Source organism: Triturus cristatus, chromosome 2_1 (assembly GCF_964204655.1).
Source record: "Triturus cristatus chromosome 2_1, aTriCri1.1, whole genome shotgun sequence".
Lineage (NCBI taxonomy): Eukaryota > Metazoa > Chordata > Amphibia > Caudata > Salamandridae > Triturus > Triturus cristatus.
The window spans coordinates 1,106,108,038-1,106,132,918 of record NC_140581.1 but is presented as its reverse complement, the minus strand read 5'-3'; the positions used below and the strand labels follow the sequence as shown (position 1 = coordinate 1,106,132,918).

The window sequence follows — 24,881 nt, the reverse complement described above, 5'->3', positions numbered from 1 at the left end:
AGGTTCAAAAGGCTCCTTCATCAATCTGGACAGCACCACATTCAATTCCCAGGAAGGCGAGGGAAGTCTGACAGGAGGGAACACCTTCTTCAAGCCTTCCAAAAAATCCTTGACCACAGGGATCTGAAAGAAGGAAGTCTGTGAAGGGCATTTCCTGTAAGCAGTCAAGGCAGCAAGATGAACCTTAATGGAGTGGAAATTAAGGCCAGACTGTGCCAAATGTAAAGATATGGAAGGATGACATCTTCCTTACATGTTGTCGGGTCAAAGTTCTTGGATTTGCACCAGGTGCAGAATCTCTTCCACTTGTAAGCATAGGAAGTCCTAGTGGAAGGATGTTTAGCCTCCTTCAGTATGCCCATACAATCTTCTGGTAGATTCAAATGGCCATATTGCACTATCTCAGGAGCCTTGCCGCCAAACTCAAAGACGAGAGGTTGGGATTCACCATCCGCCCCCCGAACTTCGTGAGAAGGTCCGGCCTGCACGGCAGCCACATGTGAGGAAGGAGAGACCGGTGAAGCAGATCCGTGAACCACCACTGCCTGGGCCATTCCGGGGCAATCAGGATCATCCGCGCCCCGGACTTGGACAGTTTGATGAGCACTGCTGGAATCAGGGGAATGGGTGGAAAAGCGTAACAGAAAGCTGTTCGACCAGTCGATCCATAGTGCATTCCCCAGCGTCCCCTTCTGGTAGTCCCTGGATGCGAAGTCTCGGCATTTGCTGTTTTCGGCGGTGGCGAACAGATCTACGTCTGGAGTCCCCCACCTTGCGAAGACTGCTCCTAGTACCTCGTCGTTTATGACCCATTCGTGGTTCTCCTGAAGCAGCCTGCTCAGCGCGTCCGCCTGAACATTCTACACACCTGGCAGATGCGTGGCCGTGATCATCAGTCCGCGGGCCAGAAGCCAGCGCCAGATCGCCTGCGCCTCCTGCGACAGAGTGCGCGATCTCGACCCCCCTTGCTTGTTGAGGTAATACATCGTGGTTGTATTGTCCGTCTGTATCAGCAACGAGGTTGTCTGGAAGGACGGATGAAAGGCCTTCAACGCCAGGTACACGGCTCTGAGTTCCAGGAAATTGATGTGGTACGTCGACTCCAACGGGGCTCACTTTCCTTGTATCTGTAAGTCTCCGGAGTGTGCGCCCCAACCTTGGAGAGACGCATACGTCACGATAGTCGTCTCGGGAATGTCCTTGTGGAAGGGAACCCCCCTGAGGAGATTCTCCGCCGAACAGCACCATTTCAGAGACTGAAGAGCATGTAGAGACAGCTGGATCTTGTCGTCCCAAGAACCTGTTCTCTGATTCCATTGATCCTCCAAGCACTCCTGCAGTGGTCGCATGTGCAGCCGTGCGTGCGGCGTGAGGAAGATACAGGAGGCCATCGACCCCAGCAACGAAGACACCTTCCTCACCGTCGCCGATGGAGCGGCCATGAGGTCCTGAGCCTTCCGAAGGAGCGATAACCGTCTCTCCTCCGAAGGAGACACACTTGCTGACCGTGTATCGATGGAGGCCCCCAAGTACTGTATGCACTGGACCGGAGTCGGGACAGATTTGGACATGTTGACGTGTAACCCCAGCTTGTTCAAGAGAACGCACATCCTCCGGAAGTGCGCCTGCGCTTCCGAAAAAGATGAGGCCTTGATCAACCAGTCGTCCAGGTACGGGTAGACAAACACCTTGTTCCTTCGTAGGTGCGCCGCTACCACTGCCATGCACTTCGAGAAGGTCCTTGGGGCAGACTTTAGCCCGAATGGCAGTACTGTGTATTGATAATGATTGGCGCCGACTTGGAACCGCAGGAACTTCCTGTGTTTCCGTGCAATGGTGTGAGAAGTTGGCCTGATGTATGATGTCACTAGTTCTAGTGTACACCTTATATCAGTCCAAATACCCTTATGGTGATTGGTTGTAAAGTCAACCTTATAGACCAGCTATCCTAGTGGTAGCATGGACAAGAGCAGTCTTAGGCTAAACTCTGAATGGCATGTGAAGCCAGCTGTGATACCATATATAATCCCTTGAATACCAAATGAAAGGACACCACAACAGATATATATATAAAATAAAGTGTATTTATTCTAGTCATACCCTCAGCACTCTTTATGAGATTAGAGGTAAGTACAACACAGTCTTATTTAAGAATACATTAAGTCACACAGGTAAGTAATACAGTTAGGCCCTAGGGGCCACGCAAACCATATACTAAGTAAGTGGTATAAGAACCACTGTCACGGAAATAGAATAGGCCTAGGCCTAGGGAATCGCTGGGGCTACACTACACTAGCGTTAGTTAGGAAGTGGGAGGCCCACGGGATTCGTGTGCAGAGTGGAAACACTCACGCGTAATGCGTAAAAGTCAATAGCAATAGTACAGTTTAGAAAACGGTAGATTTAGGACACTTCCGGAGTAGCTAGGAAGTTGAGACTTGAAAACTAGACACTAGGATAGTCACTATCCTGATGAGCACCGGAGTACCCAAGTTACCTAGCCCACAGGCTGCGGGTGCATAGGGGTGAAGATGCGTCGTTTTCGTCGTCGACTCCTATGGATGCCTGAAGAAAGACGCTGACAGGCAGTCAGTGAAGAGTGTCCGGTGGATCCCAAGGCTGGGATCAAGAAGAGAAGAAACCTGCAAGCAGAAGGGACAGAGTCAAGGTCACTAGCCAGTGACCACGTGGAACCAGGAAGGAACCAGGCAATGTCGTGAAGATTGCAGGTGAAGGTGAAGCTTGTCGCTGCAGCCAGGAGGACCAGGAAGCGTCGAGGGCGACCAGGACCAGGAGGCGAGCTGTCCCACGAAGGCTCTTGCTGTCGGCGGCGTCGAAGTTGGACTAGGACTCACCAAGCCTTGGCAAGCGGAACCCACGAAGAACGAAGGACTTGCTTCTGGTGCAGACCAGGAAGGTCTGGGGTGCTTCTTCTTTGCAGAGAAGCGGGAGCCAGTCTGGAGGAGCCAAACCAGCGCAGAAGATTTCAGGGTGCGTCGTCACAAAGGCCACTAGCCAGCGGGCAAGCAACCGGACAGACGCGGCAAGCAGGAAAATGCTGAAGGGCCCCACGCAGGACTCGTGGAGTGTGGGGGGCTGATCTTCGGTGCAGATGGTGCTTGGGGTTGGGGCTTCTCAATCCCCGGTGCACAACTTCGAGGGTACCTCAGAAGCTGCGCTTTAAGTTACTAGCCACTTTTTCCAGGTAGCCGGTCCCACGTCGCTCGTCGCCTCCACGGATCTCAGCTCTGCTGTAGATGTGGATCAGGGTCGGAGAAGTCTGGAAGTCAAGGCTCTGGTCAGGCTCTGCAGTCGGTTCCTCGTAGAACGTGGGCAAAGCAAAGGGTAGTCTCTTGATGGTGCCTGTTTGCACAGGGTAGCCACTCCTTGGCTACAAGGGAGATTCTTCAGTCTTCTTCTTTCGTCGAATGTCGAAGGTCCAGAGTTTCTGTTCAGTTTTGCAGGTTCAGGATAATCTAAAGTCTTGAGGCCCAACTCCCACTCTTATACTAATCTGGGGGGCTGGGATACCTGCTAGGTCACGCCTTATGGGTGGGACCTGGGAGGGGGTGGTTACACCCACTTCCCTTTGTCCAGTTTCGCGCCAGAGCTGGGGCTGGAGTGCCCCAGCGCCGGTTTGAACTGGACTATGCAAGGAACACCTTGTGTGCCCCAAGCATGTCTCATTCCTTTCAGCCCACCCTGCCCCAATACACTAAAGGCTGTCTGTGGAGGTGCTAGCACCTCCCCAAGCAGGAAACCTATTGTCCAGGCCTCCCTGGCTGGGATCACTCCCAGCAGCAGGAGGTCAGACTTGTGTCTGTGGCAGCAGCATCCATTTTGTGATGCTGAGGCTTTGGTTAGAGTTAAACAGCAAAGTAGGATTTTAACATGTCTCTCCCTCTAGAAGGGAGGAATAATATCCTCATCACCAGAAATGGTATGGGGGTATTATTCCAAAGTGTTAGACACCTTACACGACATGTTTTGATAAAGCCAAACCATAGTTACCATAACCGTTTAAGATTATAAGGCACTTTAAGAGTATATGGTAGGCTATATCATAGAACAGCTATAAGGACTTGGTTCCGAAAGCTGCAGACAGGCTCAGCTCATGCTAGAGCACCATCTCACATGTTACCAAGCACTCTGCCTCCAGGATTGTTAAGGCCTGCCATAGGAGTGACTGATAGGTACACATGTGTCTATATATAAGGGTAGATATAGGCATACTATATCTAAGCAAGGGGTGATTACACGACCTTGCCCCAGCTGAGTGATCAGCCAGTTGTGTCTGATTGGAAGGCCAGACCAGGGGTGGCATAATACATGCTGCAGCCCCTGGTAGGCCTAGGGTACACCTATGCCCTGGGTACCTAAGGTACACTGTACAGGGGCCAATAAGGTGATCCTATCCAAATGGGTTATGCACCTAGGGTACATGGAGTCCATTTTAAAGAGAGAGCAGACAGCCTGAGACCCTGAATGGCAGGATCTCAGGCCAACTAAGTTGAAAAACCAGCTAGACACTAGGCAAAAAGTTGGGGGTAACCATAGTCAGATATCCACCTTCCTACAAATGGGCACATGGAAGTACGCATCTTGTAGGTCTATGGCACAGAGCCAGTCTCCCTGTTGCAGCTGAGGGTAAATCTGATGCAACGACAGCATGCAAAACTTCTCTCTGCGAATCCATTTGTTTGCTTGCCGCAAATCCAGAATGGGCCTGAACTCGTTCTTGTCCTTCTTGCGAACCAGGAAGAACCGAGAGTACAGACCTCTTCCTCTTTGAGACAGAGGTACGTCTTCCACCGCCTTTTTCCTTAACAGGATGTCTGCCTCCGCCTGGAGCTCTCGCAGTTGATACCGCGAGCTTACCGGCGGAATCGCTGGAGGCGGTCTGATGAATCGAAGACTGTATCCATTGCAAACAATACTCAGCACCCACTTGTCCTGAGTAATTTTTCTCCACTCTGCCGGAAAAAATTGAATGCTTCCCCCCCACTGGAGTGGGTAACGATTGCAGGGGAAGTAAATGCTCAGGGCCGCGACCCGGCCGGGCCCTTGGTAGCCGGAGCGGACTGCTGGCCCCCTCTACCCTTCTGGCGTTTCTGGAAGGGTTTACGGAACTGCTGCTGCTGATGCTGCTGCTGTCCCGAGGCCTGCCCACACCCTCTGCCCGCAGACCCGAACCGTCTCTGGAAGGGGCGTTTCTTCTTTTCTGGCTTCTCCAAACCGACAGCCGTCAGGGTCTCCGCCTCCGTCTTCATGCGGGCCATCTCATCGTCCGCATGCTGGCCGAACAGGGTTTCCCCTGAGAAAGGCAGATTGGCCACTCTCTGCTGAGCCTCCGGCTTGAGCGAGGTAAGGCGAAGCCACGCGTGCCGTCGTTGAAGGACGCCATGACAGTACCCATACGCCGCCAGCAGGGACACATCCGCTGCCACACTGATCACCTGGTTGGAGACTAGCATCCCCTCGCGCAAAGTCTCCAAGAAGTCTTCCCTCTTGTCACGAGGCAGCAGCTCCGCATACTGCTGGAGAGACTCCCACAGGGCACGGTCGTAACGCCTCAACAGGGCCCCGGCACTTGCCGCCTTCATGGTGGTGGCAGCCGTACCACAGACCTTCCTGCCCGCCGAATCCAGCCAGCGGCTTTCCTTGTCGGGCGGAACTGTCAATGAGAGGGTGGTAGCATGCTGCTTCCTCGCCGCCGTCACAATGACTGAATCCGGCTTAGGGTCCGTCCTCAAAAAGGTCGGGTCCGAGTCCGGAGTCCGATACTTCTTCATAAGCCGGGAGGGGGCGGATTTCGTCACTGCCGGAGTGAGGAACAACTCCATAGCGGGCTCCACCAAACCCGGCACGAGAGGCAGCAGGGGGCGAGACAGGTGCTTCTTGTGCAGCGTCTCGAATATCACGGACGTCGTGGGTGTCGGTACCGTCACCGTGATTCCCAACTTGGCTGCACCTCTCAGCAGCACATCCTGGAAGGAGACCAGATCGTCAACCGGCGACACCCTCGTCCCGGGTGAGTCCGACAGCGTCGGTGAGAAGTCCCTGGCCAATGATCGAGTTCGCGATCTAGATCTGCGCCTCCTGTGGCGCCGCCTCGATGTTGACGATGAACGCCCACGGCTCCGCGATCTCCCTCTCCGTCCGGAGCGGGAGCGCAATCTTCTTGGCTTCGGTCTGTCCGCCGGCCTCGCCGAGCCCGGCGACGGTGGCTTACCCTGGCGCCGTGGCTTAGGAGTTCCCTGCGGCGGCGTCGGATACCTGGGCAATGAGACCGATCGCGTCGGAACCAGTGGTGGGCCCGAAGGCCTGCGAGGCGGAATCGCAGGAGGAGGAGGAGGAGGAGGAGGAGGAGGAGTTGGCGGTGGTGGTGGTGGCGTCAGCGGCGGTGGCGGAGGAGGAGGTAGCGTATATACCACTGAGTACCCCGAGCCCGGGGACTCCGTCGAGGGACTCCTGGTGTCCGGGCGCCCCCTGCGCCTCCTTGACGTCGATGAATCCTTCTTCGACGTCGATCGTCTCCGTGACGGCGATTGTCTCCTCGACGTCGATCGCCTCCGTGACGTCGATCGCCTCCGTGACGTCGATCGCCTCCGTGATATCGACCGCCTCCGTGACGTCGATCGTCTCCGTGACGTCGATCGCTTCCTCGACGTCGATCGCTTCCTCGACGTCGATCGCTTCCTCGACGTTGATTGCCTCCGTGACGTCGAATGCCTCCGTGACGTCGATCGCCTCCGTGACGTCGATCGCCTCCGTGACGTCGATCGTCTCCTCGACGTCGACGGCGAGTGACGCCTCGACGGCGAACGCCTCCTCTTCGCCAACGGCGAACGGCGACCTCCCCTCGACGGTGAGCGCCGACGCCGGGCCTGATCTCGACGTCGATGCCTCGACGGAGACGTTGACGGCGTCGACGCCGACGATGCTGAAGTCGTCGACGGCGGTCCAGTCAGTTCCCTCGACGTCGAACGTCGACGTCGCTTCTCCCCAGAGCCGTGGGGGGACGGTAACACACCGTGGTCATCCCTCTCGACGCCTTAGTCGACGTCATCGGCGCCGGTGGAGAGTGGGGGCGTTTGCCGGTCTTCCTGCCCCTGGGGAGCCCCCCAGAGGCCTCAGCATGGGCAGAATCAACCCCTCCTGACCCACCTTGTGCCTTCAGCCTTCTGTCCTCCAGGACTTGGAGCCTGATCTTCATTCTTTCCCTCAGGGTCCTGGCGGAGAACGAGTGGCAGATCTCACACTCTTCAGGCACATGGGACTGGGGAAGGCAGCCTATACACACCTTGTGTGGATCTGACTTAGCCTTCTTCCTGTCGCACTCTGGGCACTTGTCGAACAAGCCAGGCATGTTGACAGCACCAGAACACTAAACACTTGAAAAATTGACAAAAACACCAATAAACCCTTGAAAAGGGAGAGCTCAATGCTCAAGGGTCCTGCTAGCAGGAGCCGGAAAAAAGAACTGAAAGTAAAAGGGACCTGCTGTGCATTCTGGGATACTGGAAAAGTTCTGGAAAGTTTTCTTAAAGGCACAGTATCCTGTTCTGAGCCACATAATGGCAGCCTATGGGGCTTGTCTGTCCTTTCCTTCCTCTCTATCATTCCAGAGGCTTTTGCTGGACGAGGCAGGTTTTTTCTCTATGGAAAAAACTGGACAGGCAGTGCTGTTGGTGGTTGCTGGTGGAATTCTTTCTAGTTGAAGTACTGGACAGTGTAGCCTGTGGATATAGGCTGCATTATCTGTCTTTGAAAATCTCTCTTAATGCAGGTCTGCACGACTTGACAACTTAAGATATTATTTTTATTACTCCGGGGTCCGCGCACATGGGCGGGACTATTCACTAGATTATTACTGTACACAGAGATCCCCTACTACAGAAAATAAAGCTCTAAGTGCGGGGCATTAAGTCCGCCCATGTAAACACCAGAGTGTTCCACTTCACCCTAGGTTGCTTCCTGGCCCAGACCAGCCTGAGCAGCTGAGATCGCAGCGTGTTGACGAATGAACGGGGCAATGACATCGGGATATTTTGGAAAAGGAATAAGAATCTGTGGAGGACCACCATCTTCATAATTACCACACGCCCCATCATAGACCGTGGCAGTTTGATCCATCTATCGATGTCTTCTAATTTTTGGACTACTTATCCATAGTTTTCCCTAAATACCTAATCGGGTCTGATGTACAAGTTACTTACCTTCGGTAACGATGTATCTGGAAGAGACGATTCTAGTCGCAGATTCCTTAACGTAGAATTATCCCCAGGCATGAGACTGGACCCGGAAAATCTTTGCCACAACAACTCTGCGCGCCACCACGCGACCCTGCCCTGACGTCATCCGCGAACGTGACGTCAGCGAGGTCACATAAGTCCAACCCCGGCGCGCTGACGTCAGTTTTCTTCGGAGAACCTTTCCGCGCCACAACGCAGAGCCATCACAACCAACACTGTGAGAGTATGGGAACAGTGTGCGAAAAAATCAGTGAAACAAAAAAGGGAAGAAGCGAATGGCGAGGAACAGCACCATTAGGAACAGTGCCAAGCACTGCGTTACTGAAAGTCATGGAAAGGAAAGGGCAGAGCACCGCTCTGATAAGCAACTCTGCAAAGCAAAGGCAATAACCTCCCTGGAGGCAGAAAAAAACATGTTAAAATGACATGGCAGACGACAGAAGAGCTGCAACCACAACCTATAAAGGTGAAGGGCAACAAGGCCGGAACAGAGGAGTAACGACAAAGCACCTCAAGACAACACCGTCAAGGAGAGTCATATCCCCTGCAAAAACTAAGGGCTGAGACACAGCCATGAAACCCCAACCCAGAGGATTGCATAGGAGAGTATGAATAGGCCCACACTGGAAGAACCAGGGTGTAGGGATGCAAAAGTACGCATGAACCGACCATCCAATCACCAGAAAAGAAGGAGGGGAACAATTAAACAGAACAAAGCACCCCGCCAGGGAGGAAGAGAAAGAGAGCTTCCGCAGAAGACAAATGCCACCCGAAGGGAGGCGAGTGCAGAAGACCAAGCTGAAAGTTCCTCGTAGAACGGGGAGGAAGGGCTGGTCGTGAAGGAATCTGCGGCTAGAATCGTCTCTACCAGATACATCGTTACCGAAGGTAAGTAACTTGTACATTTGCTAGAGACTACTAGCTGCAGATTCCTTAACGTAGAATAGATACCCAAGCCATACCGAAAGGGGAGGAGGGCCTGCGAGAGAACCTCCCGAGTAGGAAGAAACACAGGGCCCCAGCAAGGCGAAGGGAAGATCAGGAGACCCCAAGCCCTTTCAAGGTACAACGGCCACAAACCCTCGTAGGGACAGACAGCCGCAGAGGAGCACCCAGAAGGAAAGAACGACCCCAACGCCAGGGAGAAGAGGCAGAACCGGAGGCTGAGCCCACCGTAGGAAAACACACAGTGACAGAGGACAGCGGAACAGGCATCAGCCACAAGGAAGCAGGCAAGGCAGGAACGGCTCCACAGCCAAGGAACGCAGGCATAGGAAGAAAGGCGCAGGTGCGCGAAGCCCCAGCAGAACAAGAGGCAGGGGCACAAGGCAGCACAACAAGGGCCACGGCAGTGGGCCAGCACAAGCAGGCGTTGACAGCCGGCAACGGACAGCACCATGGAGAAGCGCACCCAGAACAAGCCAGGCGCAGGCCGAGGGCAAAAGCCAGGAAAATGCAGAACAAGCCCCAAAGGAGGATAGTGCAATAGACACACACCGACCCACAAAGAGAAATGGAACCAGCCAGAAGAGAAAAAGGGGGAGACATGGAGGACGGACCAAGCAGTCAACCAGAACACAGGAAAGCCAGGAGAAACCCAGCACCCCCCGGAACACCAGACAGAGGACCAGGCCGAAACACCAGACAGGAAGGCTGAAACGCCACAACACAATACCATAGACAGCATGGCAAACTGACACGCGATGTAGTGAACACCGAGATTGACGGAACCCGGAGCAGTGTAAGCTGCGCCCAGACAAGATACAAGAGACTGCAACAGTGGTATACAGAGATGCCAAGAAAGGTAGGATAGGACGACACGTGGGTCCGCATCACCCGCGGAGAGTCCACGCCCCCGGTAGGCCGAGAATAAGCCCCCGGGGACGAACTGCGACACTTACCCACCGGGGAGCGACGCTCACGCGACATTGGAGAAAGACGAGGACGACGACCACGGCCGGACCTGAAGCTGTCCGCCGAAGCAGACCGAGGGGAGGACGCCGACCTGGAGAGACGCGCCGAGAGAAGTTTCATTCGGCGCTCCCGCCGTGACTTCGGCTTCAAGTTTTGGCACGCCGCACAATCCAAGGTGCGGTGATCCTCCCCCAAACACCACATGCAAATGAGGTGAGGGTCCGTCGCCGACATAAGACGCCCACAAAACGTGCAAGTTTTAAACCCGAAGGCATTCGCACACTGATCCCACCAAAAAAGAATAGAAGAAAGGGGGGCCTTAAGTAGGCCCGCAGCAAGGAACGGATCCGCGTTGCACGCGGGAAAGGAAAAAAAAAACTGACGTGGGCGCGCCAGGGCGGGTCTTATGTGACCTCGCTGCCGTCACATACGCAGATGACGCCTGGGCGGAGTCGCGTGATGTTGCCCCGCCCCCGGCACGCAGGGATGCTGTGGCAAAAAGTTTCCAGATCCAGTCTCACGCCTGGGGATAATTCTAGGTGAAGGAATCTGCGGATAGTAGTCTCTATCAGATATAACAAATCTTTTCCACTTGGCTGCATAGCAGGCTCTAGAGACCCCAGACTCCTGAGGCGTGAGCCGGGAGCCAGAAGTAGTGTGTTGCGCTCTGCTACCTTACGGTTTATTTTAATTTGGCGAGATCAGCGCCGCAGCGATCATTCATCGTTTTTCTTTTAAAATCAAACTTACCGGGTGTTGTATTAAGGCATATTGCGGGGAGGGCACCGGGCTGCTGGCAGGCGGGGTGTGAGGAGAAAGGCTGCAGGGAAAGTGTAGCCGACATCTTGGGGGGGAGTGCTGGTCGGCGGGATAGTTGTTGGTACCGGAGCAGTTAAATGAGGGGACAGCTGCGACTGCACAGCGGGCGCGCCGGAGGCGCGCATAAGGCACGTCCGTCTGTGCCCGACAGTCGCCAGAACCCCTGTCCGTCTTCCCGCTGATCTCACCAGGTATTCGCGTGAGGAGCTCCAGTCTTTGGAAACTAAATGCCCCTCGGTACGTTGACACCTCAGGATAGCTCCTTCAAATGTAGGCTCTGCTTATTCCAGCTGCCATGGGTGGACCGGGTTCCCCGTCCTTCAGATTTTACGGAGTTTAGGTTCCTCAGTCTGAATTGTCGGTCGCTTGTGAAACACCATGCTGAGGTGTTTGATCTTTTAGTGGATGAGGCTCCGGATGCTTTATTTTTAACGGAGACCTGGCTCACGCAGGATTCGGTGGCTGAATCCTGGTTGGCCCTCCCCCAGGGCTATGTGTTGAAGGCGAATAATAGGGGTGGGGCGAGGGGGCGGTATCGCAGTGATTGTTAAGGATGTCTATGCCTGCAGCCTTAGTAAGGAGAATATTGCGGACTGTGAAAGCGCATTGTTCAAAATTATGCTGAACTACAACTTCACTATGTCCGGTCTCCTAATCTACCGGCCACCTGGCCCAGCTAATAGCTTCAGCGAAGACTTCCTGAGCAAAGTTGCGTTATACACAAGCAGGACTGCGAATTTTACCATCGTAGGGGATCTTAATCTCCATCTTGAGAACCATGAGAAAGCCGAGATTTCTAGTTTTCTGGCTGACCTGGAGGCCTTCCAGTTGGTGCAATGTGTCCTTGAGGGTACGCATGTGGCTGGCCACCTTTTGGACCCTATATTCTCTAATTTAAGTCCTCTAAAAGTTTTCCAGCCGATCCCGCAGGCGTGGACTGACCATTTCTTGGTCTCATTCTCGCTGCAACTGCAGGGAAAAGCCGACCCCATTTGCCCTGCCCCAGTTCTTAGACGTCCTTGGCATAAATTGGATTTGGGCCTGCTCTCTGTTTGCCTGTTTAGTCATAAGCCCCAGTTACCTTTAGACATGGAATTAGCGAATTTGCGATTCCATGAATGGTTGTTACAAGGCTTGGATACTTGTATTCCAGCTAGATTGGGAGGGAAGAGCCATCCAATCCCTAGTTCAATGATTCATTAATTACAGATAAAAAGGGATGCAAGCAGCTTGAACATGTGTGGAGACGCTCATATGATGCCACATCAAAAAGGGAATATCGGGCAGCCATTAAGCAGTATCACAGGCTTATTCGGAGAACACGAGCCGAGTATGTGGCCAACAAAATCTTGGCTAGCACTAATCCTGCTAAGACAATCTTCTCCCTGCTCAAGGGCATGAAAAGTGCGGGTATATCGGCGGTCTCCCCGATTTTTTCGAATCATCAGTGCAATGAGCTGGCCCATTACTTTGTGAACAAAGTTGAGAGGATCTACCTTAACCTGCCTGCTGGGGACCTGCTTACTGAGGTGGAGGCACCGGGGGCTATTGGTCCTACGGTGGGTAGCAGCTTTTAATCCTTTCCTCCCCTGTCATCCATGGAATTTGAGGCTCTTTGCCTGAAAATCAAGTCGGGCTCACCGGCTGGTCCTTTGACCCCTGCCCTGTTTCGCCAGCTTCATTCTTTGATCTCTCCTTGGGATATTGACATGGTTAACCTGTCAATTGTCTTTGGACAATGGATGTGGAAATCTGGCGGCGAAGTTTGGGCATTTGGCTTTTTCGTGTGTGGCGAAGAGGTCTATGTGGGGTTGGCCCCACATTTGAAAAAATGGTTGAAGAACTTGTGGATGAAGTTCCCACTCGTGAATCTGTTGCATTTGACGGCTTAACAGATCGGCTATGTTGTTTTGGACTCCTGGGACATGTTGGGCTAGGAGAAAAATGTTCTGCGGTATAGCCCATCTCCGAATGCTTTGTGCTAGTTGAGAGAGCTGTAGAGAATGTGTCCCACCTTGTTTCTGTATGTAGTACATGGCTGTCATGTTGTCCGTGCGGACTAGGACAGCCCTGCCTGATATTTGCTTCTGGAATGCCTTTAGGGCTAGGAATATGGCTAGTAACTCCAGGTGGTTGATGTGGAGTAATTTCTGTTGAGGAGTCCAACTGCCCTGCATGGTGTGATGTAAAAGATGAGCTCCCCAGCCGGAGAGCGATGCGTCCGCTGTCAGAACGATCTGTGGAACTGGCTCTAGGAACGGTCGCCCTTTGGAAAGGTTTTTGGTGTTCCACCACTGCAGAGAGCGATGAGTGCGACCGTCTACCAACACCAGATCTGTTAACTGACCTTGAGCCTGGTTCCATTGGCGTGCTAGGCACTCTTGGAGAGGACGCATCTGGAGTCTTGCGTGAGACACTATGAATATGCAAGAGGCCATCATCCCTATGAGTTGCATGAACACTCGAGCTGGAAGAGAGTGTTGAGGCTGAAATCTGGTTATGAGGGTTTGAATGCTTGCTATCCTGGCTGGACTGGGATAAGCGAGCGCTTTTGAGGTGTCTATTGTGGCACCTAGGTACTGTTGTATGTGGGACGGTTGTAGATGAGACTTTGCGTGGTTTACTGTAAACCCCAAGTCGTGGAGCAGTTGAATAGTGGCGTGAGTGTGGTGTACACACTGACTGTATGAGCTGGCTTTTATGTGCCAGTCGTCCAAATATGGGAAGACGTGAATGTGTTGTCTTCTTAGATGAGCTGCCACTACCGCTAGGCACTTGGTGAATACCCGGGGTGCTGTGGTGACTCCGAAAGGGAGTACTTTGAATTGGTAGTGTTGACCGTCCACTACGAACCTGAGATATTTCCTGTGAGATGTGTGAATGGGAATATGGAAGTAGGCGTCCTTGAGATCTAGAGTGGCAAGGAAGTCGCCTTGTGAAAGAAGAGGAAGGACCTGCTGAAGTGTGACCATGTGAAAATGGTCTGAGTGTATGTAGAGGTTTAGGGATCTGAGGTCGAGAATAGGTCTCAGAGAGCCGTCCTTTTTTGGTATGAGAAAATACAGAGAGTAAACTCCTGTGTTTTATTGGTGCAGGGGAACTGGTTCTATTGCACTCTTTTGTAGGAGGGAGATGACTTCCTGCTTGAGCAGTGATAAATGTTCTAACGACATTTGGTGCTGTTTGGGTGGTAAGTTTGGGGGGTAGAGGTGAGTTCTAGACAGTAACTATTTGTTTCACCCACCTGTCTGTGGTGATGTTGTTCCAAACAGGTAGGAACTATTGTAATCTTCCCCCGACCGGAGTGGAATGGGCCGGGGGGGAACGGTGGGAAGTCATTAGGTAGGGGTGGAGGCAGAGCAGGTGTTGTCTTGCCTCTACCTTTGTTATTGTTGCCTCTGTAGCCTCCTCTCTGGTAACCTCTGGTAAATGTAGACTGGGTGGGGGTCTTATAAGAGGTGGAGGGGTTGTCAGAGGAGTAGCCTCTGGAGATGCCCTTGTAAGAGGAACGACGAAAGGAACGTCTGCGAGCTTACGATAGCTGTGTCCTTCTTCATCTAATCAAGGGATGAATCTACTTTAGGGCCAAATAGGTGTTCCTGATCAAATGGTTGGTTTAAGATGGAACTTTGTACTTCAGTTTTAAAACCTGAAATGCGGAGCCAGGCATGTCTACGCAGGAGAACACTTGTGTTGACAGCTCTGGAGGCAGTTTCTGCCACGTCCAGCGCGCAACGAATGGAGGTGTTGGTGATGAGTTTCCCCTCCTGTATAAGGTGATTGGCCTTGTCCTTATATTTGTCTGGGAGGTGTTGCAATAGGGTTTCTAGCTGGTCGTAATGTGCCCTATCGTACCTGGCTAACAGTGCTTGAGTGTTGGCGATACGCCATATGTTAGCTGCCTGTGATGCGGTTCTTTTGCCAGAGGCGTCCAAAAGTTTGGACTCTTTATAGGGGGGTGGAGCGTCCCCTGATGTCTGAGAGTTGGACCTCTTTCTAGCATTGGAGACTACAAGGGAGTCTAGTGGTACGGGGCCCTTAATGTAAGCTGGGTCTGCTGGGGCAGCCTTGTACTTTTTCTCGATCCTGGGGTTAATAACTCTAGCCCTAACAGGATCTTTAAATACCTCAGGTGCATGCTTGGTGACTCCTTTTAGCATGGGCAGAATAGTGGTGGACCTTTGTGGGTTATCAAAGATGTCCATAAGGAAATCGTCTTCCACAGAGTCAGTATGTAAGTCCACCCCGTGGTATTGGGCAGCTCTGTGGAGGAGCTGATAAAAACCCATTGTGTCCTCCGGAGGGGAAGGCCTAGAGGGGTAGATGTCATCCTGTGGAACATTAGGGACATCTGGCGTACTGTAATCTTCCCAGGGGGCAGGGGAATAAGGTGGGCCCTCTAGTGGCTCATCATCCGCACCCCCTCCTGTGTCATCAGAGGTGTCATCATCATCCATTGGTGGAGGAGATGGTGTAGGAGAATGGTGTGGTGGGGGTGGAGGAGGAGGTGGTGGAGAAGGGACCCTGAGGCGAGATGTGGCAATGTCCCTTTTCTTTAGGTGGTGGAACTGGTACAGGCTTATCCAATGGTCTCTTCTTTTTACTCTAAGTCAGCTGCCCAGTTTTAGGGTCTTTTAGAAGAGTTTTCTGTTTAGGGTCTGGTCTAAATAGCTCTTCTGATAGAGGCTGGTCTTTCAGCGCCGACCGTTTCAGTCCGGCAGACTTGCACGCACCGACTCTGGAATGGTGTTGTGCTCCTTTGGCTTCGATCTGGGATGTTTTACAGTCTCTGTGGCCGCTTGTGGAACCAGGTGTTTTTTTGGTTCCGAGGCGTATTTTTGGAGTCGATGGGGCAGTGCCTGTAGATTTTGGTGCTGAGTGCTTGGATGTGGAGGCAGCGATCGGCACGGAGGAGGAGGGCGGTTTCTTTTTCGGTGCCGGTGACCGCTTGGTACCGATGGCAGACTGACTCGAACCTGAGGCGCCTGAAGGCTTAGTAGGCTTCTTTGCCGAGCCCGAGGGTGGGGCATGGGAAGCAGTCTCTCGGTGTGCACCTGGGCCCAAAGGTGAAGGTGTGACCGAAGCCTTTTTCGATGGTGCAGGGAGGGGGTCGGAGTTCACGTCTTTACTTACGACCCGCTGCCCAGGAGTGATGTCCTCGAGGTCGGAGTCATCGGCTTCGGAGGCACTGACGGGGCCTTCTTCGATTCACTCCTGTTCTGGTACATTGACTCCCTCCTGGAAGATGTCATCGGGAATGGGTGCCGACAAGCGAGCCATTGTTCTCCGGGCCCGACGATCTCTAATGGTCTTCTTGGAGCGTAAAGAGGCACAAGCCGCACAGTCTCTGGCCTCGTGCTCCGGTGACAGGAAGAGGTTGCACACCTCACGCGGATCGGTGTGGGGAAATTTCAACCCACATTGAGGACATTTCTTGAATGGCGTCCTTTCCATGAGCCAGATACCAAGGCCCAAGTAGGCCCGAAGGCCTTCGTCGACGACCGGAATCGAGGACTTCGATGTTGAAGAGATGTGCGACGACTAGGGATCGCGATCAAAAACAATGCCGGAGAAGGGTGAAGGATTGAGCGTCGAGAGTGGAATCGGTGACGGTCCTGAACTGGAGTGTGAGAAACACATCCGAGCCCGATGGCAGAAAAAAACAACCTGAAGATGGAGCCGATGCCCATGCGCACTATCATCCAAAGGAGGAGTCACCTATCTCATGACTTCCAAAGACTTTTCCAGGACAAAAACAAGTGCAAACATCCGGGCCCAACACCAGATGGAGATCTATGCATAGTGTGTGATCTGCAGCTCATATGCCTCAAACAGATGTTTAGAGTTTTACTGCGTGTTGTTACTGTAAAAGTAGAAAGACATGTTTTCTTATGATTTTCAAGTTTGACAGTACAGCATAAGTGACCATGTGGAAGAGGAAGAGCAACACCTCTTTCCAGATCCCGTCTACAGTGTACACATACTTACCATGAACTGCAGGGGCCATACTCTTTGGTTGCTGAAAGGAAGCTGTGATGCTGTTTGCTGTAGAATTTGGGCCGAGAACCTACACAAGCAGAAAAAAAGGTTCAGGGATGTATTGTTAGCAAACCATTTTAAACATTGAATCATAAGGTGTCAGTAATGTAACAACATATTTGGTGGTTGGCACTGTGTTACATTCAAGAACCACTTTTATTTAGCACCCAAATCCAAGTGGACAGCTTAAGAAACTTTCTGTAAGGAAGACATTTTTTATGTAGAAACAAAATGTAGGGTCACATGAATTTTTAACATTAACAATCAAACGCTTCTTCCCTATTTTGAAATTCAGTCAACCAAACCATAGATTGCCTTACAAAAAAAAAAAATCCAAGTTTCTCACTGTTTCAGCTAATTATAATGAACTAATCTATCAGACTTTGGTCTACACCCCACTAGCAGGGTTTAGGGAATACTTTCCAGGTGAGTCAGGAGTACCTTCCTTGGCTATGCACTGAGGTCACTGAAGCACGTCTATGTTTGTGTTGGTCTTGTGTTTTACAATTTTGTTACAACATTTTATGATTTATTGATTCCATACTTTAGTCCTGACAATTTTTGAATTGGGAGCTTCCTCATTTGCCATATCATATGTCTGCTTCTGGGGTCTACAGTAGGATGGTCGTCTTGTCAAGATGATAGTGATTTGACTTTTTTCAGCCTGTTTTTATTACTTGTAATGCTTCATCAACATGTTTAACAAATAAAACTGACCATTAAAGGGCACATAGTAGAATGTGGCCTATACCTCTGGTCTAAAGGAAGTACTGTGACATGCAACTTGAAACCACAACATTAGCTTCTAACGGATATTTGTGTTGGCTGAGCGCATTGATGCGTCAAAGATGGCTGTGAATGTTTGCTTGCCTTTTCTGTGGATAGCTCAGGCCTGCTCGCAATTGTCTTCTGGGATCTTTTTTTGGCATAATATAATATCTTCAAGAAAGCATCAATCTTTCTCACTAATCAGGTAAGGCGCTGCAGGGAACAGTCGGATATCTTGATTTTGCTCGGCCACAACTGCAATCAACAAGTCTGTCTTTACTTGGATCTTTAAAACATCTCATAGAAGGATTTTCATGTGCCTTTATTTTTTTCTCCAAATTGGCAATAACATCAGAGGCTGTAGATCTGTTTATAATGCTCTGGAGCCCCTTTTGCAATGTGTGATACGACATGGGGTTAGTGTTTATTGATTTGCATTATTCATTATCTCAATCAAATAGAAATTGTGATTCCGAGTACTTACCATTGGAAGATAGAACTTTCAAGAGACTGCAATTTGAAAATGTCATCAGTTGGTGCACCATTAGGAGAGACTTTTTTTGTTTTATTAACTGAATATTAGGTAGAGGCATCAACTTTGAAGGAGTCTCTTGATGCTTTTGAGATAGACCATTTAGATGGACCCCAGTGTTTTATTCTGTAAAGTTTCAGGTTTTCATTCACTTCTTTTTCCCCCAGATTTTCAGATGGTTGAACTCAGTCCAAATTTCCAAGGGACGGCGCTTCAGATTTGAGATCCCTGCAGACCCTTCATCTGTTGCTATGTAGTTATCCTAGTTACTTGTTCCAGTCATTTAGTCTACCTCACGGTTGGTTACGATTCTCCTCTGTCACTCATCATTACTTTTATCGTCCTCCCAAATTTATGGGTAGACAAAGGGTGTTATTTAGAGTTTGACTGATGAGATACTATGTCCCATCTGCCAAACTTGCAGTTCCCCTACTACTATTTACAGTTGAGGAAACAACCATGTTTCTGGCTATGCCAGTGGAAATCTTTGACTGGAGGGGGCTGTAGGAGAGTAGGGTCTGCAATCCTATGATCACCCAGATTTTTTGCTTTTGCTTCATTGGTTTACGACTTTCCCTGGCTGTGGGCCTGCCAATCAGACCCACAGCCTAGCTGTTCTCTCTCGAAATTAACACACATGTACATTAGGTGCATCCACTAATTGGAACTGGGCCGCCTTGTCAGTCCCTGTCTCAGCATACCACAGGTATCCAGGGCATCGGTGTACCCAGGGCCTACCGGGGGCTGCAGCATGTATTATGCCACCCCTGGATGGCCGCCCAAATCTGACACAACTGGCTGCACGACAGCTGGGGCAAAGTGGTGTAATCACCCGTTGCTGTAGGTGTAGTATCCCTACACCTAACCCTAAAATGGACACATGGATTCCTATCAGTCACTCCTATGGCAGGCCTTATCAATCCTGAAGGCAGAGTGCAGGGCATCATGTGGGACGGTGCTCTGGCGCGAGCTGAGCCCGTCGACGGCTTGCGGAACCAAGTCCTAATAGCCGTTCCATGGTGACGCGGGCCAACTCCTTTGACATGCATTATAATCCTTGCGGTTATTTGCTAACTTTGGCATCGCATCACCTACACATGTCGAATAAGGTGTCATACGAATTGGAATACGAACCCCTCGCGACGGGGTTAGCATTCCCCCCTTTTAGAGGGGCACGACATGGAAGTAACCTTGAACCCCGGTTAAAGTTGACTCAAGCCTCAGCATCACAAAATGGATGCTGCCACCAGACACAAGTCTGACCTCCTGTTGCTGGGAGACCTTCCAGCGAGGGGAGCTTGGACAAAGGGTTTCCTGTCGAGGGCGGTGTTAGCACCATCCCAGACAGGGTTTGTGTATCCCAGGTAGGCAGGGCTGAAAGGAAGGTGATTGCAAGTGGCACCCCGGTGCTCACTGTGCATAGCCCGGCTCAAACCAGTTTCGGGGGCACACCAGCCCCTGAGCTGGGGCGAAGCCGGACAAAGGATAGGGGTGTAACCACCCCCCTCCTGGCCCCACCCATAGGTAGGACCTAGTCACGGGCCAGCCCCTTTTCTTAGAATAAAGGTAGGAGCGAGTCCCCTTCCCAAATTGGATAATTCTGAATCTTGAACTACTTTCCACGAAAGGAACTCTTGACTATTTTCTGAAGACTCTCCCTTGTGGCTAAGGAGTAGCCACCCTGCACCAGCAGGCACCACCTAAGCGCTTGCGGTTTGCTGTAAGTCTCTCCTACGGATCAAGACTGCCCAGCTCGACGAGACCCGAGTTCCCTGCCATCTCTGACCTTTTACCTACATCATCAGCCCAGCTGAGAGTCGTAGGTGCGACGAGACCTGCGGGACCGGCCATCTTCAGAACCTGCACGACGCTTATCTAGCACGCCCACCGAGGGACCCTCGAGTGAGTGCACCTAGGGTTTGAGAAGCCCTAACCCTGAGCAGCTCCAGCACCGAAGTCTGCCTCCCCAGTATCCACGAGATCTGCGTGGGGGCCCTTCCGCTACTTGCTGTTCACCGCGTTGTCCGACCACTTGCCGACCGGCTTGTGGCCCTCTTCACGACGCACCACGATTGTTTCATCACTAGTCTGGTTGCTCCAGACTGGCTCTTGCTCCCCTTCAACAGAGGAGTACCTCGGACCCTCCTGGTCCACTCCAGACGCCATCTTGACTCCCCCGCGTGGGTTGCCACTGCCAAGATCCGCTGCCCCATTCCTGGGCCCAGCATCATCGACAGCAGACACCTTCGTGGGACAGCTCGCCCTCCATCCTGGTCGCCGCCGCCCCTCCTGGTCCGAGGAACAGCCGAGTCCGACGTCATCCACTCACCTGGTCGAGGTGACTTCAGCCGGTACCCTCCTGGTGCCCACACGATCGCTGGCTAGCGGTTGAGAACTGAGTCCCCTCTGCTTTCAGGTTTCCTTCATCCCCGATCCAGGCTTGGATCTCGCTGAACATCGTCACTGGTCGCCTGCCAGCAACTCTTCTTTCAGGCTCCTGAGATTACAACGAGGACTCCCGACATCTTGCCGAACCTCCCGCAGCCGCAGCCTCTGGGCTAGGTAACTCGAGCATTTCGGTGCGCCATCGCAGGTTCGCTTTACAAGTGTCCAGTTCCTTTGTCGTTTAGTCCCACTGATCAGATCACTCTGGAATCAGTAACTTTAGACTTTCTAACCTCTCCCCTTCCACTTGCAGTGTAATGGTTTCGTGCCCTCGGGCATTTGTGTAAATTTTGCAACCAGAAGTAGTCTCCTAAGAGTTTTGTATTGTGCTTAGCTCCCTGACTCATAAAGAGCCAGGGTAGTCTTGTTATAAATAAATACCCTTTATTTTCATACCAACTTGTGTGGTGTCCTTTCACTTGGTGTTCAAGGGGTATATGTGATGGTAAACAGCTGGCTTAACACGCCCTCTTGAGTTTAGCCTAAGACCGCTCGTATCCACGCTACTAGGATAGCTGGTCTATAAGGTTGACTTACAACCAATCATCAATGAGGGTCGTTTGGAATGATACACAGTGATCACTAGAATAGTGAGCACTACATATCAGGCCAACTTCTCACATTGGTGGGCAGCGGTTGGGATTTGAGCTTGCTGTTGTTTTACCACACACGTATCCTAAGAATATTGAAGTGAAAGATCACATAAGTACCCAGGTACATATAACTTAACTTAGAATACTCCGAGTTCTACTGAACCGGCTGTTGTAGTGTAACAGGGCTTAGCACACCCTGACTACAACTCTTAGCAAGGGATCAGTAGGTAAACCCATAGTGTAGGTAGGTGCATCACTTACACCTCACTAGAAAAGCATGTCGGTCCACGGAGAGTCTGCGGAGACTCCCTTAGTGGTCAGTGACCCTCCACAGGTCGTGTCACGATATGCAGCTCTTAGCTTCAAGGAGATGAGACAACTGTGTGCCTCCAGGAAGCTAAACCAGGGTTCTAACCCTACCATCGCAATTCTGATAGGTCTCTTAGAGGCGTACGATGCTAGGAGGTCCTCTAACACAGGTCCCCCCAGTGCTGATGGGAACATGCCTCCCTTAGAGGGAACCCTCGGTGACCCAGACCTCGACCTCCACACAGAGGAGGAGGACGAGGAGGAGTTATCAGAAGACGAGGCAAACAAAGGTCCAGTGGTAGTCAGCAGGCTTACAAGGACCAACTTAAGCAGGCATGAGAATGGAACTGGGGGAGCCCCGGGCCCACGCTCAAGCAGGCCTAACCTTGGGAACGGACGAGCTAGGTCTCTCTCCAGAGGCTCTGGCAGATCGGTTCATACACATGTCTCTCAGGCATCTTCTCAGAGAGGAATGACGTCCCCTCAGAGAAGGGAGCATGAAGCGAAGATGAGGGAAGTCAATCTGAGGATCGAGCGGGAAGAACTTGCCCTCGCCAAAGAAAGACTTGCCCTGGCCCGAGAGCAGAAGTTAAGTGGGTTAGATCCCACTGGTGGCAGCATTCTCAATAGAGAGAAAGACAGGGGTATAGACACTAGACACCTGAGTAAAATAGTGCCCCCCTTTAAACAAGGGGACGACATCCACAAGTGGATAACTGCTTTGGAGAGGACCTGCACTGTCCAGTGCGTCCCCCCAAGTCAGTGGGCAGCTATACTGTGGCTTTCCTTTGAAGGTAAAGGAAGGGACAAGCTCCTCACTACGAGAGCTGAGGATGCTAACAACTACCAAGTCCTGAAGAACACACTGATTGATGGGTTCGGCTTAACCACGGAACAGTACCGGGTGCTGTTCCGGGACACCCAGAAAATTCAGTCTCAGGATTGGACTGACTTTGTCGATTGTGCCACTAAGGCTTTGGAAGGCTGGTTGCTGGGTAGCAAGGTTACTGATTACACAGGATTGTACAATCTTATCATGCGAGAACAGATTTTAAACAACTGTCAGGACCAATTGTTGCATCAGCACCTTGTCGACTCGGATCTGACCTCTCCCCAAGAATTGGGAAAGAAGGCAGACAGATGGGTCAGAACAAGGGTCAAGCAGAACCAGAACCAGGGTGGTCAGAAGAAAGCAGACCAAAAGGGTAGTAACAAGAACGAACAAAATGACCAGAAGTCTTCGACAGGTCCCCAACAAACCAAAGAGGGTGGGGGTCAGGCTTCACAGAAGAAGAAGACTCAAGAAGGCCAGTCAAAAAGGTGGTGCCAATACTGTAAAAGTAAGACTCACTGGTTTAGTGAGTGCACCAAGAAAGGAGGGCAAACTCCTGCCACTGCAGCCCCTAAGGCACCTGCACCCCCTAGTACAGTCAGCAGTGGTAGTGCGCCTCCCAAGGCATTAGTTGGGTTAACCTTGGGAACCGAGGGGAGTGACGACTTAGTCAGCACGCTCACTCAGGCCGTCCTTGTCTGTACAGGGGATATGGATATGTCGCCTGATGCCAGTCCCAATACTTTGGGCAAATACAGGCAGACACCTTTGATCAATGGAAAAATGGCTCAGGCCTACAGGGACACTTGTGCCAGTGTCACTATGGTGACGCCTAACTTTGTGGACCCTAGACAGATCATGCTAGGTACCGATTACCTAGTGACCAATGCCAGCAACGTCACTACCAATCACAGTATGGCAGTTGTTGATTTCTCCTGGGGAGGGGTAAGTGGCCCGAAAAAGGTTGTGGTTAGTTCAGACCTCCCCGTAGAATGTCTGTTGGGCAATGATTTGGAAACGTCACAATGGTCAGAAGTGGAGCAGAGGACTCACATGGAAATGTTAGGCTTGCCAGCACCTGTCCTTGCTGTGACCAGGTCACAGGCCAAAAGATGCCCCACTGAACAGGTACTGGATCCTGGAAGAACGGACCAGACACCATCCAAGAAAAGGAGCAGTAAGGGTAAGGCCTCGCCTTCCCCCTTGCCCCAGGTCGTGGATCAAGTCTCTGAGGAGGCTGACCTTAAAGAACTGAGGGAAACTGAGCCGAAAGAGCTTGAACCTGGTCAGGTTGAGTTTCTGGGCTCAGGGGGACCCTCCAGGGAAGACCTGGGGAAGGCACAGTTAGACTGCCCCTCACTTGAACCCCTCAGACAGCAGGCTGCTGCTGAGGCTGCAGGGAACGCCACAGGTACCCACAAAGTGTACTGGGACGATGGACTCCTGTACTCCGAGGCAAGAGACCCCAAACCTGGCGCGACCAGGAGGCTGGTCATCCCCTTGTCTCTGAGAAGTTTCCTTCTTACCTTGGGCCACAAGATTCCCCTTGCAGGTCACTTATTTATTTATTTATTTTATTTATTTGGCGATTTTTAGAGCGCGCAAATACCCAAGGGTGTCTCGGCGCTGTGGTTGCGGAACTCTCAGGAGGAAGGGAGGATTAGGCAGGGAACAACCATGTCTTTAGTTTTTTTCTAAAGTTGAGAAGGGTCGGAGCACACTTGATGTATAGAGGAAGTGTATTCCATAGTATGGCTGTAGCCACGGAGAAGCGTTTGTCACCCCAATTGGCCCTTCTTGTACGGGGGACCATGAGTAGATGCGCAGAGGATGAGCGCAAGGCTCTTGTGTGTTTAAGCGGTCGAAAGGCTCTTCTTAGGAATAGCGGTCCGTGATCGTGAATAGCCTTATATGCTATGCATAAAGCTTTGAATTTGATACGGCTCCTCACCGGTAGCCAATGTAGCTGTCGGATGTAGGGTGAGGCAGATGCAAATTTAGGGATGGAAAGCAGAGTCCTAGCTGCTGCATTCTGCACTGTTTGCAGTTCATTGAGGACCTTCTGTTGTGCATTGAGTAGCAATGCATTGCAGTAGTCAGTTTTGGAAAATACTAATGTACTGACCAGGGTTTTGCCTGCATGTGGAGGAAGGTATGGAATTAATTTTTTTATCCTTCTTAGGCCAGAATAAGACTTGGGACAGAATTGTTCCACACTTTCACTGGCCCCACATGTCCGAAGATACGAAGGAGTTTTGCCGCTCCTGTGTCACTTGTCAAGCCAGTGGTAAGTCAGGTGGCACGACAAAGGCCCCCCTCATACCACTACCGGTGGTGGGGGTACCCTTTGAACGAGTGGGGATCGACATTGTCGG

General features: G+C 51.7%; 1 protein-coding gene across 1 annotated transcript in view; it reads right to left on the bottom strand.

The window, feature by feature from the left end:
* ELP1 (elongator acetyltransferase complex subunit 1) overlaps positions 1-24,881 on the bottom strand; it is a 754,242-nt gene that overhangs the window by 16,065 nt on the left and 713,296 nt on the right. The window contains exon 36 of the mRNA XM_085636502.1: positions 16,977-17,055. Coding sequence (XP_085492628.1) covers positions 16,977-17,055 — 79 coding nt within the window. The remainder of the gene's footprint in view (positions 1-16,976; positions 17,056-24,881) is intronic.